Source organism: Salmo salar, chromosome 27, assembly GCF_965601325.2.
Source record: "Salmo salar chromosome 27, fSalSal1, whole genome shotgun sequence".
In the NCBI taxonomy this organism is placed as follows: domain Eukaryota; kingdom Metazoa; phylum Chordata; class Actinopteri; order Salmoniformes; family Salmonidae; genus Salmo; species Salmo salar.
Window position 1 is genome coordinate 22,693,979 of NC_138317.1, and position 21,237 is coordinate 22,715,215.

At 44.2% G+C, this 21,237-nt stretch overlaps 1 protein-coding gene across 1 annotated transcript in view; it reads left to right on the plus strand.

Moving 5' to 3' along the window:
* ub2e2 (Ubiquitin-conjugating enzyme E2 E2) overlaps positions 1-18,224 on the plus strand; it is a 66,394-nt gene extending 48,170 nt beyond the window's left edge. Inside the window, exons 4-6 of the mRNA NM_001141778.1 lie at positions 3,709-3,841; positions 11,102-11,249; positions 17,091-18,224. Coding sequence (NP_001135250.1) covers positions 3,709-3,841; positions 11,102-11,249; positions 17,091-17,188 — 379 coding nt within the window. The 3' untranslated portion in view covers positions 17,189-18,224. The remainder of the gene's footprint in view (positions 1-3,708; positions 3,842-11,101; positions 11,250-17,090) is intronic.
* The last annotated feature ends 3,013 nt before the right edge of the window (positions 18,225-21,237 follow it).

Here is a 21,237-nt window from a genome sequence, read left to right on the forward strand (position 1 = left end):
AGCTAGCTAACAGCAAGGGAGCTGCAACAACAACAGTGTTTCAGTCATTATTTTCAGAGAGCTAGCTAACAGCAAGGCAGCTGAAACAACAACAGTGTTTCAGTCATTATTTTCAAAGAGCTAGCTAACAGCAAGGGAGCTGCAACAACAACAGTGTCACTCACCAGATGATGATGATCATGTGATTGAGAAGGCCTGGACAATACACCTCTTCCTTTTTTTTTTTAAACAGTCCCACCCATTGCAAGTCAAAATGTAATTGGTTCATTCTACTGTCACTCAAATTCAGCTTGAATACAGTTGAATGGCTGAGGCTTCTGAAGCTTCTGAAGTCCTATCCAATGGCTGGCTGAGCTAGCTAGATTTTTATACCCAGAGACCACAAAATAAAATCCTGATTGGATATTTGTTTCTCTTTAGTATTAACCCTTCTCTTTTTAACACAAACTAAAGAGTTAAATCAGAAGATCAGTCAAATGATTGTAAAGCTGAAATGAAATGGAAATTAAAATAGAAATGTATATACATTTTTATAAATCCTTAGGCCTTCTCTGGATAGTACGAAGTGTGCTAGTGTAAGATATAGCTGAAGCTACTTTTAGATATGGGCATGTATCCAATGAGCACACGTCTCTTCTAAGTGCTAGGTTAGTGAGAACTGGAGTACAGCTGGCATACAGCTCACCATGCCTTCTTCTGCCTCACACTCACTCTCTCGCTCTCTGACATTCTCTCACACTCTCTCTTCTCTTTCTACATTCCCCTCCCGCTCTCCCTCTTATGCTTTCTCTCTCTCTCTGTGTGTGTGTGTGTGTGTGTGTGTGTGTGTGTGTGTGTAACAGGAGAGGTAGTGGTGTCAAGGATCTCCTCTTATCATACAATACTTCCCTCTGACTGTCTGGGACATCTCGTCTATCCACATTGCTACCAGCGTCTGTCTGGGACATCTCATCTATCCATACTGCTACCAGCGTATTTCTGAGCTCATCTCTGTAGTGAGGAAGCAGGGATTGTCGTCTGTGATAGTTCCTGTTTTTTTGTGTGTGATGCCCAGCTGCCGCCTGAGTAAAAACAAATTCAGGAACTGCCGTGGGAGATGAGGGAGGATGGGTGGGTGGGGAGAGGGGCTGTGTGACGTTATGGGGGAGAGAGGGGCTGTGTGACGTTATGGGGGGGAGAGAGGGGCTGTGTGACGTTATGGGAGAGAGAGGGGCTGTGTGACGTTATGGGAGAGAGAGGGGCTGTGTGACATTATGGGAGAGAGAGGGGCTGTGTGACATTATGGGGAGAGGGGCTGTGTGACGTTATGGGAGAGAGAGGGGCTGTGTGACGTTATGGGGGAGAGAGGGGCTGTGTGACATTATGGGAGAGAGAGGGGCTGTGTGACGTTATGGGAGAGAGAGGGGCTGTGTGACGTTATGGGGGAGAGGGGCTGTGTGACATTATGGGGGAGAGAGGGGCTGTGTGACGTTATCATTTTAGACATTTACATTTTAGTCATTTAGCAGATGCTCTTATCCAGAGCGACTTACAGTAGTGAATACATAGACTTCATACATTTTTTTTCTTTTCGTATGGGGGGGAGAGGGGCTGTGTGACGTTATGGGGGAGAGAGGGGCTGTGTGACATTATGGGGGAGAGAGAGGGGCTGTGTGACGTTATGGGGGAGAGAGGGGCTGTGTGACGTTATGGGGGAGAGAGGGGCTGTGTGACGTTATGGGGGAGAGAGAGGGGCTGTTTGACGTTATGGGGGAGAGAGGGGCTGTGTGACGTTATGGGGAGAGAGGGGCTGTTTGACGTTATGGGGGAGAGAGAGGGGCTGTGTGACGTTATGGGGAGAGAGGGGCTGTGTGACGTTATGGGGGAGAGGGGCTGTGTGACGTTATGGGGGAGAGAGGGGCTGTGTGACATTATGGGGGAGAGAGGGGCTGTGTGACATTATGGGGGAGAGAGGGGCTGTGTGACATTATGGGGGAGAGAGGGGCTGTGTGACGTTATGGGGGAGAGAGGGGCTGTGTGACGTTATGGGGGAGAGAGAGGGGCTGTGTGACGTTATGGGGGAGAGAGGGGCTGTGTGACGTTATGGGGGAGAGAGGGGCTGTTTGACGTTATGGGGGAGAGAGAGGGGCTGTGTGACGTTATGGGGGAGAGAGGGGCTGTGTGACGTTATGGGGGAGAGAGGGGCTGTTTGACGTTATGGGGGAGAGAGGGGCTGTTTGACGTTATGGGGGAGAGAGAGGGGCTGTGTGACGTTATGGGTGAGAGAGAGAGGCTGTGTGACGTTATGGGGGAGAGGGGGGCTGTGTGACATTATGGGGGAGAGAGGGGCTGTGTGACGTTATGGGGGAGAGAGGGGCTGTGTGACGTTATGGGGGAGAGAGAGGGGCTGTGTGACGTTATGGGGGAGAGAGGGGCTGTGTGACGTTATGGGGGAGAGAGGGACAGGGGGAGGAGGTAGGGAGGAGTGAGGGATGAGGAAGCCCTGGCAGAAAAAAAGACAGTCTTTGTGATAGTAATATTACATCATCAACCGTCTCTGATATCAGTGAGGCCTGTTTCTACACCATTTATACTTTTATGGTGTGTTATGCTTTTACTTCCTACTATGGTGCTAGAGTGAGGACAGGTCATAAACATTGATAGAGCACAGTACTTCTTTGTTACTGGATAGGGAACCAGTGGTTCCACAAGCCTGGGTTATACATGGATGTCGCTGGTGGTGCTCTAAACATATCCAGATGTGGTCTGTAGCTTAGAGACTTACTGTGGGAAGAGAGGGGAGAAAATCACTATTTTAGCCAACCATAAGAGGACTAGGAGAGAGTGCCATGTGGAACGTCTGTCTCAACCACCTATAGCAATGGGTTGATTTGACCCACAAACATAGATCTCTCCTAACCACTAAGTCATGTTGTGCAACAACAGCCTAGAGCGTGACCACGACCAGAACTATTTACTACTGCCAAGCTGTCTGTCTCCTGGAGCCCCCCCCCCCCCCCCCCATCCCGCTCATTCGTCTCTTTCTCTCTTTCAGCTTGTTTCCCACAATTCCTCACTGTGTCCAAAATGAGCAAGACAGAAAATACAGAGGTCTACCTCTTTACTACAGACTACAATTTCAAATGAATGGCTTTAGTGAAACAGTCACTCGCATTGCATTAATGCCTCCCCTCTCGCTCTCTTTCTACTGCTTTGCCCCACTCTCTTCCCATCGCTCCCTTTCTAAAATAGGATTTGATTATTTGTCCTCTCCACTATGTGTAGAAGGAGGCAACGTAAAAATGAGACTCGGCAGCAGCCAGCTGCTCTCTAGTCTACACGGTAGTTCTCATGTACTACATGGGGGACAATCTGCCACGTGTGTGTGTGTGTGTGTGTGTGTGTGTGTGTGTGTGTGTGTGTGTGTGTGTGTGTGTGTGTGTGTGTGTGTGTGTGTGTGTGTGTGTGTGTGTGTGTGTGTGTGTGTGTGTGGTGTGAATAGATAACTGCATAGAGATGCCATGGGCATGTATCTGGTCATAAGGAGTTCTACAGAATAGTATGGTTGATAATAAGAGAGAGATCATTCAGGCTTCTTCTCTCTTTATCTTTCACAACACACTAAACACACACTGCTGAATCAGGAATTTAGTTACAGAATTAAAATGTAATGTCCTGCTTTCTAAATATGTTCTGTATATTGAATTTCTTTCTTCTGTGCCCTTGCAGTGCTGGTCCGAAAGGAGACAACATCTATGAGTGGAGATCCACCATCCTGGGACCACCAGGCTCTGTGTACGAGGGAGGGGTCTTCTTCCTAGATATCGCCTTTACACCAGACTACCCCTTCAAACCACCCAAGGTAAACACATATGCATGCTCAGACACACACACATACAAACACAGGTATGTATGCTAGACTACTGCTTGCTCAGGAGCCCATGTTGACTGATTCTGTTTTATGTTTGATTTGGGCTTTGGGTTAGGCTTTGAGGGCGTTAAATACTAAACATCTGCACGACACTGGCTGCTTTAGAGACAAACATTAACAGTGCATCAATGGTTCCACTGAAACACAAATAGACAAGTACAGTTGAAGTTGGAAGTTTACATACACCTTAGCCAAATACATTTAAACTCAGTTATTCACAATTCCTGGCATTTAATTAGTAAACATTCTGTCTTAGGTCAGTTAGGATCACCAATTTATTTTAAGAATGTGAAATATCAGTATAATAGTAGAGATTTCAGCTTTTATTTCTTTCATCACATTCCCAGTGGGTCGGAAGTTTACATACACTCAATTAGTATTTGGTAGCATTGCCTTTAAATTGTTTAACTTGGGTCAAACGTTTTGGGTAGCCTTCCACAAGCTTCTCACAATAAGTTGGGTGAATTCCTCCTGACAGTGCTGGTGTAACTGAGTCAGGTTTGTAGGCCTCTTTGCTCGCACATGCTTTTTCAGTTCTGCCTACATATTTTCTATAGGATTGAGGTCAGGGCTTTGTGATGGCCACTCCAATACCTTGACTTTGTTGTCCTTAAGCCATTTTTCCTCAACTATGGAAGTATGCTTGGGGTCATTGTCCATTTGGAAGACGCATTTGCGACCAAGCTTGAACTTCCTGACTGATGTCTTGAGATGTTGCTTCAATATATCCACATAATTTTCCTCCCTCATGATGCCATCTATTTTGTGAAGTGCAACAGTCCCTCCTGCAGCAAAGCACCCCCACAACATGATGCTGCCACCCACGTGCATCATGGTTGGGATGGTCTTCTTCAGCTTGCAAGCTTCTCTGCCTTTTTCCTCCAAACATAACGATGGTCATTATGGCCAAACAGTTCTATTTTTTGTTTCATCAGACCAGAGGACATTTCTTCAAAAAGTATGATCTTTGTTCCCATGTGCAGTTGCAAACCGTAGTCTGGCTTTTTTATGGCGGTTTTGGAGCAGTGGCTTCTTCCTTGCTGAGTGGCCTTTCAGGTTATGTCGCTATAGGACTTGTTTTACTGTGGATATACAGTGAGGGAAAAAAGTATTTGATCCCCTGCTGATTTTGTACATTTGCCCACTGACAAAGAAATGATCAGTCTATAAGTTTAATGGTAGGTTTATTTGAACAGTGAGAGACAGAATAACAACAAAAAAATCCAGAAAAACGCATGTCATAAATGTTATAAATTGATTTGCATTTTAATGAGGGAAATAAGTATTTGACCCCTCTGCAAAACATGACTTAGTACTTCGTGGCAAAACCCTTGTTGGCAATCACAGAGGTCAGACGTTTCTTGTAGTTGGCTACCAGGTTAGCACACATCTCAGGAGGGATTTTGTCCCACTCCTCTTTGCAGATCTTCTCCAAGTCATTAAGGTTTCGAGGCTGACGTTTGGCAATTCGAACCTTCAGCTCCCTCCACAGATTTTCTATGGGATTAAGGTCTGGAGACTGGCTAGGCCACTCCAGGACCTTAATGTGCTTCTTCTTGAGCCACTCCTTTGTTGCCTTGGCTGTGTGTTTTGGGTCATTGTCATGCTGGAATACCCATCCACGACCCATTTTCAATGCCCTGGCTGAGGGAAGGAGGTTCTCACCCAAGATTTGACGGTACATGGCCCCGTCCATCGTGCCTTTGATGCGGTGAAGTTGTCCTGTCCCCTTAGCAGAAAAACACCCCCAAAGCATAATGTTTCCACCTCCATGTTTGACGGTGGGGATGGTGTTCTTGGGGTCATAGGCAGCATTCCTCCTCCTCCAAACACGTCGAGTTGAGTTGATGCCAAGAGCTCCATTTTGGTCTCATCTGACCACAACGCTTTCACCCAGTTGTCCTCTGAATCATTCAGATGGTCATTGGCAAACTTCAGACGGGCATGTATATGTGCTTTCTTGAGCAGGGGGACCTTGCAGGCACTGCAGGATTTCAGTCCTTCACGGCGTAGTGTGTTACCAATTGTTTTCTTGGTGACTATGGTCCCAGCTGCCTTGAGATCATTGACAAGATCCTCCCGTGTAGTTCTGGGCTGATTCCTCACTGTTCTCATGATCATTGCAACTCCACGAGGTGAGATCTTGCATGGAGCCCCAGGCTGAGGGAGATTGACAGTTCTTTTGCGTTTCTTCCATTTGCGAATAATCGCACCAACTGTTGTCACCTTCTCACCAAGCTGCTTGGCGATGGTCTTGTAGCCCATTCCAGCCTTGTGTAGGTCTACAATCTTGTACCTGACATCCTTGGAGAGCTCTTTGGTCTTGGCCATGGTGGAGAGTTTGGAATCTGATTGATTGATTGCTTCTGTGGACAGGTGTCTTTTATACAGGTAACAAACTGAGCTTAGGAGCACTCCCTTTAAGAGTGTGCTCCTAATCTCAGCTCGTTACCTGTATAAAAGACACCTGGGAGCCAGAAATCTTTCTAATTGAGAGGGGATTAAATACTTATTTCCCTCATTAAACTGCAAATCAATTTATAAAATTTTTGACATGCGTTTTTCAGGATTTTTTGTTGTTATTCTGTCTCTCACTGTTCAAATAAACCTACCATTAAAATTATAGACTGATCATTTCTTTGTCAGTGGGCAAACACACAAAATCAGCAGAGGATCAAATACTTTTTTCCCCTCACTGTAGATACTTTTGTACCTGTTTCCTCCAGCATCTTCACAAGGTCCTTTTGCTGTTGTTCTGGGATTGATTTGCACTTTTCGCACCAAAGTACGTTAATCTCTAGGTGACAGAACGCGTCTCCTTCCTGAGCGGTATGATGGCTGCGTGGTCCCATGGTGTTTATACTTGCGTACTATTGTTTGTACAGATGAACGTGGTACCTTCAGGCATTTGGAAATTGCCCCCAAGAATGAACCAGACTTGTGGAGGTCTGAACTTTTTTTTCCTGAGTTCTTGGCTGATTTCTTTTGATTTTCCCATGATGTCAAGCAAAGAGGCACTGAGTTTGAAGGTAGGCCTTGAAATACATCCATGGGTACACCTCCAGTTGACTCAAATGATGTCAATTAGCCTATCAGAAGCTTCTAAAGCCATGACATAATTTTCTGGAATTTTCCAAGCTGTTTACATTTTTTTTTACATTTTAGTCATTTTAGCAGACGCTATTATCCAGAGCGACTTACAGTAGTGAATGCATACATTTCATAGAATTATTTTCCTGTGCTGGCCCCCCGTGGGAATCGAACCCACAACCCCTGGCGTTGCAAACACCATGCTCTACCAACTGAGCTACAGGGAAGGCACAGTCAAGTTAGTGTATGTAAACTTCTGACCCACTGGAATTTTGATACAGTGAATTGTGAAATAATCTGTCTGTAAACAATTGTTGGAAAAATGACTTGTGTCATGCACAAAGTATATGTCCTAACCGACTTGCCAAAACTATAGTTTGTTAACAAGAAATTTGTGGAGTGGTTGAAAAACGAGTTTTAATGACTCCAACCTAAGTGTATGTAAACTTCCGACTTCAACTGTACATCTTTATTTTTAGTGCATATTTAAGGATGTATCCCATGTGTTCGGTTTTATTTTTTTAACACAGTGATATTCTGAAAAGATATCTGGCTTGCCTTGGAGAATATATTTTGAGAGCTTAAAGGTTTTGAAATAACTTTGGACTAGGTAATCAAATGGCTACCCAGACTATTTGCATTGTGTGCCCCCCCCCCCCCCCAACCCCTCTTCTTACGCTGCTGCTACTCTCTGTTTATCATATATGCATAGTCACTTTAACTATACATTCATGTACATACTGCCTCAATTGGGCCGACCAACCAGTGCTCTGCACAGTGGCTAACCGGGCCATCTGCATTGTGTCTCGCCACCCACCACCCGCCAACCCCTCTTTTACGCTACTGCAACTCTCTGTTCATCATTTATGCATAGTCACTTTAACCATATCTACTTGTACATACTACCTCAATCAGCCTGACTAACCGGTGTCTGTATGTAGCCTCGCTACTTTTATAGCCTTGCTACTGTATATAGCCTGTCTTTTTACACTTGTTTTATTTCTTTACCTACCTATTGTTCACCAAATACCTTTTTTGCACTATTGGTTAGAGCCTGTAAGTAAGCATTTCACTGTAAGGTCTACACCTGTTGTATTCAGCGCACGTGACAAAAACTTTGATTTGATTTGACTAGGAGCATGTTGAGCAACAAAACAACAATTTGAATGGAAGAAAATAACAACCGACAGAGAGAAGCTGGTGAATAAACATTCTGGGCTGGCGTAACGGACACCCCCGCAAGGTGAATAAACATTCTGGGCTGGCGTAACGGACACCCCCGCAAGGTGAATAAACATTCTGGGCTGGCGTAACGGACACCCCCGCAAGGTGAATAAACATTCTGGGCTGGCGTACGGGACACCCCCTCAAGGTGAATAAACATTCTGGGCTGGCGTACGGGACACCCCCGCAAGGTGAATAAACATTCTGGGCTGGCGTAACGGACACCCCCGCAAGGTGAATAAACATTCTGGGCTGGCGTATGAGTGGGCTGGCGTACCGGACACCCCCGCAAGGTGAATAAACATTCTGGGCTGGCGTACCGGACACCCCAGCAAGGTGGGGTGGCCCACGAGCTCTGGGGTCCCATGCGCCTGTCATCGATGTCTTTTTTTTAAATGGAATAAATCATTTTGAGAGTAACCCTCCAAAAAGTAATTTATCATATTTTTTTTTATTTAAACAAGTACTACTCTTGTGCTTCCGGAATGTGACTGAAAAATACTAATTTTTTACTGATAAAAAAAAGAGTCTATTTTACCTTTTATTTAACTAGGCAAGTCAGTTAAGAACAAATTCTTATTTTTAATGACGGCCTAGGAACAGTGGGTTAACTGCCTTGTTCAGGGGCAGAACAACCGATTTTTACCTTGTCAGCTCTGGGATTCAATCTTGCAACCTTTCGGTTACTAGTCCAATGCTCTAACCACTAGGCTACCTGCCGCCCCATGAGGGGATATCAGTGAACAAATGCCGTGATCAAGGCTATGATGGCACCAGTGCAATGAGTGGAGCTTCCTCAGGTGTTCAAAAGCACATATCAGACTGAGAGCCTAATGCTTCTTAGGTAGTTCTTTGAGTTTTAGTTGAGAAAATTCTCTCCACAGAAACGACAGTTACAGGGATGGTAAAACCAGCCATAGCAACATCAGGGAAACTGGGCAGAAGGGAGTTGCGCTTTAAATACAGCAGTTCTGTAACGACTTTAATGGAGCCTCTCGTTCTCCTTAATTGCTGACCTCAACACGTTACGGAAAGAGATGAACTGTATAGGAACTCTGGGGACAGGTCGTCTGGATACTGGACAGATGATAAATTGGCAGATCCTAACAAATTGTCATTGTTAGCAAACACGCTGTTTGCGATTTCTTTCACACTGGTGAACCAGCTTTTGAGTTGTGTAGTTGCAATATCAACAGTCCCTTCTCTCTGGTATATCTTGGTATGTATCAGTCAAGATTAAGTTTAAATTGTGTGCAGCACAATGGACATACAGTATAATGCACAATGTCTCAGGAAAGACTGTCTGGTTTGACAATACTCGGTTTAGAAACTGCGTTATGCCAGTGACTCTGTTCAGTGTTATTGAGAAAATACTCTGTGCAGATGAATATCGTCTCTGAGCTCTGTTCAGTGTTATTGAGAAAATACTCTGTGCAGATGAATATCGTCTCTGAGCTCTGTTCAGTGTTATTGAGAAAATACTCTGTGCAGATGAATATCGTCTCTGAGCTCTGTTCAGTGTTATTGAGAAAATACTCTGTGCAGATGAATATCGTCTCTGAGCTCTGTTCAGTGTTATTGAGAAAATACTCTGTGCAGATGAATATCGTCTCTGAGCTCTGTTCAGTGTTATTGAGAAAATACTCTGCAGATGAATATCGTCTCTGAGCTCTGTTCAGTGTTATTGAGAAAATACTCTGTGCAGATGAATATCGTCTCTGAGCTCTGTTCAGTGTTATTGAGAAAATACTCTGCAGATGAATATCGTCTCTGAGCTCTGTTCAGTGTTTATTGAGAAAATACTCTATGCAGGTGTGTTGATTGGGGGTCGGCCCTGAGACAGTTTAGTGATTGCCTCAGGATGTGGGGCTTCTCTCTGTCTGTTGTCATCTCTAACCTTTCTTCTTCTCTCTCTTTGCCCTCTGCTGACTGAGGATTAAAGGAAACATATCTGCTGATCTGAGAGACAGGCCTCCCGCTGGGTTGCTTTTACTGCCTGGCTGTGCACAGGGCTGCAGACAGACAGACAGACAGACAGACAGACAGACAGACAGACAGACAGACAGACAGACAGACAGACAGACAGACAGACAGACAGACAGACAGACAGACAGACAGACAGACAGACAGACAGACAGACAGACAGACAGACAGACAGACAGACAGACTTTTATGGCTGCTTTCTATCTGAGAACAGGGTAAACAAATACCACAGACTAGACTAGCAGATCCCCTCCACACTTTGGGATAGCCTGGGAGATTATGCCGCTTTTTTGGAGCACAGTTTCCACAAGCAGGCCAGCATGGTTAGACACTCATTAAGTGATTGAGAGAGAGAGTGAGTCAGCTAGGGAGTGAGTGAGTCAGCTAGGGAGTGAGTGAGTCAGCTAGGGAGTGAGTGAGTCAGCTAGGGAGTGAGTGAGTCAGCTAGGGAGTGAGTGAGTCAGCTAGGGAGTGAGTGAGTCCGCTAGGGAGTGAGTGAGTCCGCTAGGGAGTGAGTGAGTCCGCTAGGGAGTGAGTGAGTCCGCTAGGGAGTGAGTGTGTCCGCTAGGGAGTGAGTGAGTCCGCTAGGGAGTGAGTGAGTCAGCTAGGGAGTGAGTGAGTCAGCTAGGGAGTGAGTGAGTCAGCTAGGGAGTGAGTGAGTCCGCTAGGGAGTGAGTGAAAGGGTGCATCTCCTATGTCAATCCCGCTCTTATCCCATCCCCCCCAGAGGTCGGAGGTGGCTCCCTAAGGATGTGTGGTCTCTTGTCTTCCTGTTATTTTTCGCTCTGCTTCTTCTGTGTTACTGGCACAAAGAGATGCTCAGCTCCCCAAGGACTGGAAAGAGCACATAAACCCCAGAGTGTATTGATATAGATGTACTTTATTGTTTTCTAGGTGACGTTCCGTACCAGGATCTACCACTGTAACATCAACAGTCAGGGTGTGATCTGTCTGGACATCCTGAAGGACAACTGGAGCCCCGCCCTCACCATCTCCAAGGTGCTGCTGTCCATCTGCTCCCTGCTTACTGACTGCAACCCTGGTGAGTGACACTCCAATCAGACCGAGAGACGTGAGAGAAGTGTGTCTCACTTTTGTTTATTATCTATTTCACTTGCTTTGGCAATGTAAACATAAGTTTCCCATGCCAATAAAGCCCTTAAATTGAAATTGAGAGAGTGCGTGCGAGAGACGACACACGAGAGAGAAGACACACAAGAGAGAAAGTACTATCTCATCCTGGAATATAGAAGGTCTGAGGTAATCTGCCTTTAACTTAAAGAGCAGGAACCAAGACTTCAAAGAAATTGGAAATACAGACACTGGTTGCCCTCTAGGTTACAGAGAGCTGGTAGTCCCATCCACCAAACTACCAGGTGTGAAACAGGGAAGAGACTCAGTGGATATGCTAATTTGGTATAGAGCAGACCTAACTCACTCTATTAAATTAATCAAAACAGGAACATTTTATATCTGGCGAGAAATTATCTCATCAGAGAAAAATGTCTTCATGTGTGCTTCCTATATCCCCCCAATAGAATCTCCATACCTTAACTATGACAGCTTCTCCATCCTAGAGGGGGAGATCAACCATTTCCAGGCCCAGGGACATGTACTAGTCTGTGGTGACCTAAATGCCAGAACCGGACACTCTCAGCACACAGGTGGACAAACACCTACCTGGAGGTGACAGTATGCCCTCCCAAATATGCCCCCCTAGACACAACGATGACAAAACAACCATGACTCCTGCAGCTTTGTCGCACGCTGGGTCTGTACATAGCCAATGGTAGGCTTCAAGAGGACTCCTATGGTAGATACACCTACAGCTCATCCCTTGGCTGTAGAACTGTAGACTACTTTATCACTGACCTCAACCCAGAGTCTCTCAGAGTGTTCAGTCAGCCCACTGACACCCCTATCAGATCACAGCAAAATCAAAGTCTACCTGAACAGACCAATACTCAATCATGAGGCATCAAAGCCAAAGGAACTGCACAATATTAAGAAATGCTATAGATGGAAGGAAAGTAGTGTGGAAACCTACCTAAAAACAATTTGGCAACAACAAATTCAATCCCTTTTAGACAAATTCCTCGACAAAACATTTCACTGTAATAGTGAAGGTGTAAACTTGGCAGTAGAAATCCTAAACAGTATACTAGATCTTTTCAGATTCCCTATCAAATAAAACAATTCCAAGCAGACAACCTAAGAAAATGCAGAACAATGACAAATGGTTTGATGAAGAATGCAAAAACCTAAGAAAGAAATTGAGAAACCTATCCAACCAAAAACAGAGACCCAGAAAACCTGAGTCTACGCCTAAAACAATACAGAAATACACTACGGAAAAAGAAGGAACAGCACATCAGAAATCATCTCAATGTAATTGAAGAATCCATATAATCTAACCACTTCTGGAACACAAACAACCAACCACACAAAGAGTTTCCAAAACGGAGATGTGTGGATAAACCACTTCTCAAATCTTTTTGGCTCTATAACAAAGAACAAACATAACCATATACATGATCAATTAGAAATCTTAGAATCAGCTATTAAAAACTACCAGAACCCACTGGATTCTCCAATTACTGTAACGGGGTGAGTGACTGGTTGCCGGGAAGTCAGGCGCAGGAGAGCAGAGATGGGTGATAACAGGAGAACTTTAATATACACCCTGGCCCAAAGGCACAGGCGAGGCAGCACAAAGCACAACCACAGTAACATGAACCGGATTAAACAAAACAAACAAACCTAGGTATGAAACAAACCTTGCGCAAGCCAGCCTGTAGCATAACACCCTACACAAAGAACAATTCCACACACAGACATGGGGGAAACAGAGGGTAATATAAATTTAGTCTGATGAGGGAATGTGAACCAGGTGTGCGGGAAAACAAGACAAAACAAATGGAAAATGAAAGGTGGAGCGGCGATGGCTAGAAAACCTGGAGACGTCGACCGCCAAACGCCCCGCGAACAAGGAGAGGGACCGATTTCGGCGGAAGTCGTGACAATTACATTGAATGAACTACAGGACAAAATACAAACCCTCCAACCCAAAAAGGCATGTGATGTTGATGGTATCCTACATGAAATTATAAAATATACAGACAACAAATTCCAATTGGCTATACTTAAACTCTTTTAACATCATCCTCCGCTCTGGCATCTTCCCCAATATTTAGAACCAAGGACTGATAACCCCAATCCACAAAAGTGGAGACAAATTTGACCCCAATAACTACTGTGGGAAATGCATCAACAGCAGCCTTGGGAAAACATCTGCATTATCATTAACAGCAGACTTGTACATTTCCTCAGTGAAAACGATGTACTGAGCTGTCATGACGTTGGCCTCTTTTGGTACAGGGAGGACAGTTGACCCCTCCCTTTTGCACACAATCCACCCTGTGTGTAAAGGGTCGTAAAAACTCTAAAATTCCAGGAGAGTCTCTGGCCACATGGCCCATCGAGAGACACAGGAAATTCTTCCAACTCATAGAATTGGAGAGCCAAGCGACATTTTGTGTTCTGGAGAAGGTATGGAAGATTGGTGAAGAATCCAGCTACCAACTGATCCACTTGGCACCATTTTGGGATACTCAGAAGAGACAATATAGCCATATTACCATAAAACTGTTTATATAATAGACTCAGTTTAAGACTTGCCTCATATGGGTGTATGGAATGTATTAATAAGGATAAAGCTTTTGTAAGACATTGAGATGCTATGTACTGATGTAATGTGATATAATTGTATTTCTGTAACCAAATCTAACTCAGTCATAGGCACGCCCCAGGGACACATACAGGACCAGGCGTCATTTGACCAGCCTGTTCGATGGGCACTATAAAACACTCCCTGATTTACATTTCTCCAGACCAGGCCTACACTCCGTTGGCACATAGGTTCTACCATCTAATTCCTCTACTGAAAGTGAACCATACCACGTGGTTAACTTTTACACTATTGATACCGACAGAATAAGAACAAGTCTTTGATATTAATTATTAGTCTGCAGCTAAGTAAATTATATCATCGAACGCGAAGACCAACGAAACCACCATTCTATGACGACATTAATGAATGTCGCTCTGAAAGATCCATTCTAACCGAGAGAGAGAGAGAGAGAGAGAGAGAAAGCGGACAAAACTCCCCAACAGAACTACTCTCCAACAAGAATCAGAACGACACACTGAGCGTAAATATATATATTGATTGCAATTGTTCCCGAATGAGTGAGCCTTCAATTGTCAATTGTTAATGAACTCTGTGTAAACTTCTCAGCTGACCATTTATGACCCATTGTTCAACAGGCCGACCAGCCTGTTTAGCCCACAAGGGCACATTCCGATACCAATCCTTTGTGACGATAATGACTGTTTGTATGTTTTTCTGTTAATTACTTAGGGTAGTAAATAAATGATTTTAAGACAATTGATGTATGGATGAATTTAGTAAAGACTGGGTTCGTGCAGATACAACAATTTACGACGTTTTGGAATGAGACTGGACTAGAGGTAAATACACCATTTGAACTAGAAGATAATCGACCTATACTATAATAGAATATAATATTATAGTATAGGAAAGTTATATTAGGAAAATTATAGCTTTGTAATCTGAATATTCTCCTTGGTGCCCCGATCTCCTAGTTAATTACAATTATACGATTAATCAGTTTAATCGCGTGATAATAATTACAGAGAGCTAATTGATAAACATATCTTCAGTTTAATGGTACCCCCAAAGACACGACAGAGCAAATGTCAAATTGGCTTTTTACCAAGTTACCGTACGACAGACCAAGTATTCACACTGCACACCCTAATTGACAAACAAACCAAAACAAAGGGAATTGACTTCAAAAAAGCGTTTCACTCAATTTGGCTTGAGGATCTGCTATACAAATTGATGGAAAGAGATGTTGGGGGAAAAACATACGACATTATAAAATCCATGTACACAAACAAGTGTGCGGTTAAAATGGCCAAAAAACAAACGCATTTCTTTCCACAAGGCCGTGGGGTGAGACAGGGATGCAGCTTAAGCCCCACCCTCTTCAACATTTTTATCAACAAATTGGCGAGGGTACTAGAACAGTCTGCAGCACCCGGCCTCACCCTACTAGAATCTGAAGTCAAATGTCTACTGTTTGCTGATGATCTGGTGCTTCTGTCTCCAACCAAGCAGGGCCTACAGCAGCACCTAGATATTCTGCACAGATACTGTCAAACCTGGGCCCTGACAGTAAATCTCAGTAAGACAAAAATAATGGTGTTCCAAAAAAGGTTACGTTACCCTAGAACACACAGAAAACTATACATACCTTGGCCTAAACATCAGCGCCACAGGTAACTTCCATAAAGCTATGAACAATCTGAGAGACAAGGCAAGAAGCGCCTTCTATTCCATCGAAAGGAACATAAACTTTGACATACCAATTAGGATCTGGCAAAAAAAATACTTAAATCAGTTATAGAACCCATTGCCCTTTTGTGGTTGTGAGGTCTGGGGTCCGCTCACCAAACAAGAATTCACAAAATGGGGGAAAAACACCAAATTGAGACTAATAAAAAGTAACACAATAAAATAACAATAACGAGGCTATATACAGGGGGTTCTCATAATCAGTCTGGTCATTACTTCCCCTCCTCCCCCCTCGGGGGGCCCTCTCCCTCCCTCCCAGGCCCCTTCCGACATTGCATAGTGGGTTTGGAGCTGTCGCTGTGGGCCCCAAGTCTAAATAGCCTCCCACCCATTCCCCCACAACTTCCCCTCCCCTTCTCTCCCCTGAAGGTGTCCTTATTCATGCAGTAGTAGGGGTCTAGAGGATCAATGGAATATTATGGGATATAGCTAATTAAAGAAGGAGAGGGCAGAATGACAGTTAATGAACCCATGCAGGCACAGTAATTGTATAATTCCTGTCTGTCTGGGTTGGGGTACCACAAGGAGACCCTGTACAGTGCTCTGTAGCTCTAGTGTATTCACCCCCGACCCCAGCCTAGCTGCGTTGGGGCCCTGGCCCCACTGCCGCTCACCCAACCAGCACCTGGAGCTCGGCAGGGGGGCTGCCATTTGAATGATTTTGAATTTTGCACCCATAGAAGTAGAATGAATGGAAAGGGCATCTCCATTCAAGTCAATGATGGTATAATGGGTGGACTGGCAGCCATTCGAAGTGTACCCATACCAGGAAGTAAAAGCAGGAAGTGTACCCTTCAATCTGTGCTGTGATTTGTTGAGTCAACTCAACTGACATTACAAAAAAATACATTCCATTGCATGAGCCACATTAGTTAGAATCAGTTGATAGAACATTTCAAAATACCATGGAAATGATTGCATCACAATACCAGGCAGGCTTTGCGAGTGTACCAGTGAGTTTACCAGTCAGATTGCCAGGGTTAGAGCTTCCACGCTCATTATATTCATTCTATTTCTATGGTTGCACATCCCTGAATACACCCCTGGTCAGAGTGTGTCACTGTGATGTGCTGTAAAGGGAATATGTCTCTGTCATTTTGCTTCACCCTCCTTTCCTGTAGTACTAGTCAAGCCTGCTGTGAACACTTGATTCACATGATGTCTGTAAAAGTGTCTGCTACTTTATATGTCATATAATCATGGAGTGTCCTACTTGAGATGAACAGGGCTTCACAACATAGAAAATTATCCATGGGTTTTTCCATTGAGGATGTTAAAGGTATCAAGGTAGTCTGTAAAAATCACAGTTAATGGAAGCAAATCATTTATCTGAATAGTTGGGGTGATAGTTTCTGACTGTAGACAAACACCCAATGGATGTGATGGGATGTGATTTAATAGTGGTCAAAATAATGTCATCCATGTTGTTCTCCCTCCTCACAGCTGACCCTCTGGTAGGAAGCATCGCCACCCAATACACAACCAACAGACCAGAGCACGACAGGATAGCCAAACAGTGGACCAAGAGATATGCCACATAGTCTGACAGCAAGGATCTACACTGTCCCCCTCCCAGACCCACCGCCACCACCCAAAATCTGTGGATCACACCGACCCCTCACCCCCTAGCCGGCCCCAGATCTGGTTGTGTTGTATAGCCAACTCCTATAGTCATTGCATGCCAAACAATGAATTATTGGTATGTTTGGTATGACAATGATGAATTACATTGACATATAAGTCATTTAGCAGGCGCTGTTATCCAGAGCGACTTACAGTTAGACCAATATTATTTGGCTATACAGCACAAACAGATTTGGGACCAAGCTACTTGCCCCCCACTCTGAGCCCCAAATCTGTGGAAGCACGCCCACCTGACCTGATCTCTTCCTCCCCCCCCCCATCACAGATGGCACCTTCATTGGGGAGGACGGGCTCATAGTAATGGCTGGAACTGAGTGAATGGTATCAAACACATGGCACACCCAACCCTCCTCTGACAACATGAACTGTTATTTGTCCCATGCAGACACTTGATCACTTCTTTTTTTTTGTTTTATACAAAGAGTATATTTCTTTCCAATACACCGAATGTTGATATGGTCATGAAAAGCTTTAATACTGTTATTCTTGTTGTTGTTGGTATTATTACATTGTTTATTGCTTTTTTTTATATGCATTATGATTCGTTTTTTTAATACTAGACCCTTTATGTGATTGATGAAAAATGTATTCTATTCTAGAGCATTCTAGTCCATGCATTCTAGAGCCCATGCGTTAAAGACTCCATGCATTCTAGAGCTCATGCATTCTATTAAGTGTTGTTGTTTAAGAGGCCATCTTCAATTCAAGCCTGTCTGCAGAATTAGTGTCTACAAATGCAGAGTGGACTTTATTCTATGATTAATCATTTGATGTTATTTTTCTGCCCCAAGAAGTTATTGCCATGACAGTAAGTCTGTCTGGATCTGTGTGTATCTGGTCTTGCTGCTCACCTCCTGTGGTGCTAGCCAGCCGGCAGTTGTTTGCTGTACATTTGCCTTGTGAAAATACATACTTATTGAATACTCAATTAAACACTGGTTGTAATGTTAATTCTAGCTCGGCTAATCTGTTGCTGATGTGCTCACTCGGGGTCCTCTTCACTGGGTTAACCGTGGTGGATTTCAATGCAGAATCGATCATATTTAGTGCTGTTCAATGGTCATTTGAATATGAATATTATTAAATGCACTAAAGAGGAACAATGGGTACATATTGAAGATACGCATGCTCCTCCCCAGAATATTTTTACATCTCTATTTTCAAAGGATAAAGCTAAGAACATGAACAACTTTCTAGTTAAGAACATTATAACAATATGAAGAAAATGAAACGTATTCTACAAGACCCAATATCACTCCCTAAAAACACAACGCTGCAGAACAATCCTTGGATAGATTTTCAGAATTTACCGATTTAAATTGATCCACATGGAAAACTAAAGGCGTAAATGAATTCGTAATCAGAAAATACATTTACAGTATTTCTCATTACAAAATTGAAAAGCAATTTTGGACTGACAAATGTAAATATGTTCAAATACATGCACCTTAAGTTCAATATCAGGAAATTTCTATTTGAAATCTTTTGGATTTCACAGCAATCTTGAGGGAATCCTATTTTGAGTCAGAAAAGGATGATCATATGATTGGTAAGATATTCAAAACCTTGCAGAAAGCATATCCAACTGACACTCTCTTAGAAAAATGTTTCAACGATTGGAACCAAGACTTGCGTAATAAATTCTATACAAGGGACAAAATTCACAAATGAAATGTAAAACTAACAGTGACTCAATAATCCATGCCTTCTGGGAATGCTATGAAGTCCAAAAATTATGGACACAGAAGGTTGGCTGTTAGAAGTATTACAATGTAAATATACTTTTAATCCGTCTGTCTGCATATTTCAAGATATGGAAATGGGGGTGCAGTGAGACGGTTCTGCCGAGTTGTTCTGCAGAGTTGTTCGAGGAAGGAAAGAGAGGAAGACCACACCACTCTCTCACTTCAGTATCATACCTAGTTATATTCTGATGATCTCTGTGTGTGTTTTCCATACATGTTAGCTCCTCTCCCTGTAGGCTTTACAGACGCCCCCCACCCCTTGGCTGCAAACCTTTTAATTAAGTGTACCCTGCACGCACAACCCATGTGGAATTATGGGTCTCTGGCAACGTTTGGAACTGCCGATCTGCAGTGAAGAACGCAGAGTTCATCTCAACATATGCTGCCCTTCAGTCCCTTAATGTTTTGGCCCTGACGGAGACATGGATCACCCCAGAGAACACTGCTACTCCAGCTGCTCTTTCTTCATCTGACTATGTTTTCTCTCTGATTGTCACGGTGGTGGCACAGGTCTACTCATTTCTCCTAACTGGAGATTTTCTCTTTTCTCCCTCTATCACCTGTCTATCTCCTCATTTGAATTCCATGCTGTCACTGTCACTAGTCCACTCAAGCTTAACATTGTTGTCATCTATCGCCCACCAGGTGCCCTTGGAGAGTTCCTCAATGAGCTTGACACCTTGATAAGTTAATTTCCTGACGATGGCTCACCGCTCTTCGTAATTTATTTCCAACTTTGATTAATTTATTTACAACTCTCGCTTTCCCCTCCTTGCCTCTTTTGACCTCACCCTTCCCCGATCCCCTCCAACTCACAAGGCAGGCAGTACGCTTGACCTCATCTGTACTAGAGGCTGCTCGCCTACTAATCTCACTGCAACCCCCTTCCAGGTCTCTGATCACTTTTGTTTCCTTTTCTGTCTCCCTTTCCTCCAACTCTAACCACCCAGCCCCTACGCTGATGGTCATGCGCCGTCGCAATCTTCGCTCTCTCTCCCACTACTCTCTCCTCTTCTATCCTATCATCTCTCCCTTCTGCTAAATCCTTCTCTGTTCTGTCTCCTGATTCTTCCTCTTCGACCCTACTGCCCTCCCTTTCCGCATCCTATGACTCGCAATGTCTCCTTTCTTCCCAGCCCACTCGGCCCTCCCCTCCTGCTCCGTGACTGAGTGACTCATTGCGAGTTTACAGAACAGGGCAGCTGAGGGAAAATGGAGGAAAACTAAACTTCCAGAAGACATATCATCCTTTCATTCCCTCTTCTCTACCTTCTCTTCCTCTGTATCCACTGCTAAAGCCACTTTCTATCACTCTAAATTTCAAGATGCTGCCTCTAACCCTAGGAAAATCTTTTCCACCTTCTCCTCCCTCCTTAATCCTCCACCCCCTCCCCCTCCCTTTCTGCAGACGACTTTGTCAATCACTTTGAAAAGAAGGTTGATGACATCCGCTCCTCATTGACTCAGCCTATTGAGTCCTCTGTTCCCACTCACACAGAACTACCCTACGCCTTGACCTCTTTCTCCCCTCTCTCTCCAGATGAAATACTGTGACTAGTGAGGTCTGGCCACCTGACAACCTGCACGCTTGACCACATCCCCTCCTCCAGACTCTAGAGACCTTCTCACTTCCCTCATCAACTCATCCCTGACCACTGGCTATGTCCCCTCTAAAATCCAAATGGCCGAGTCACTCACCTCCTCAAGAAACCAACACTCGACTCATCTTACGTCAAAAACTATAGACATGTATCCCTTCTTGCTTTTATTTTCAAAACACTTGGGCGTGCCTTCTCTGATCAACTCTCTCGTTATCTCTCTCAGAACAATCTTCTTGACTCTAACCAGTCAGGCTTCAAGACTGGTCACTCGACCGAGACTGCTTTTCTTTGTGTCACGGAGGCTCTCCACACTGACAAAGCTGACACTCTCCTCTGTTCTCATCGTCCTAGATCTATCCACTGCCTTCAACACCGTAAACTATCAGATCCTCCTCTCCACCTTCTCAGGGCTGGGTGTCTCAGGCTTTGCATTCTCTTGGATTGCATCCTACCTGGCAGGTCGCTCCTACCAGGTGACGTGGAGAGGATCTGTGTTTGCACCATGTACTCTCACTACTGGTGTCCCCTAGGGCTCTGTTCTTGGCCCTCTTCTCTCTATACACCAAGCCACTCGGCTCCATCATATCCTCACATGGTCTC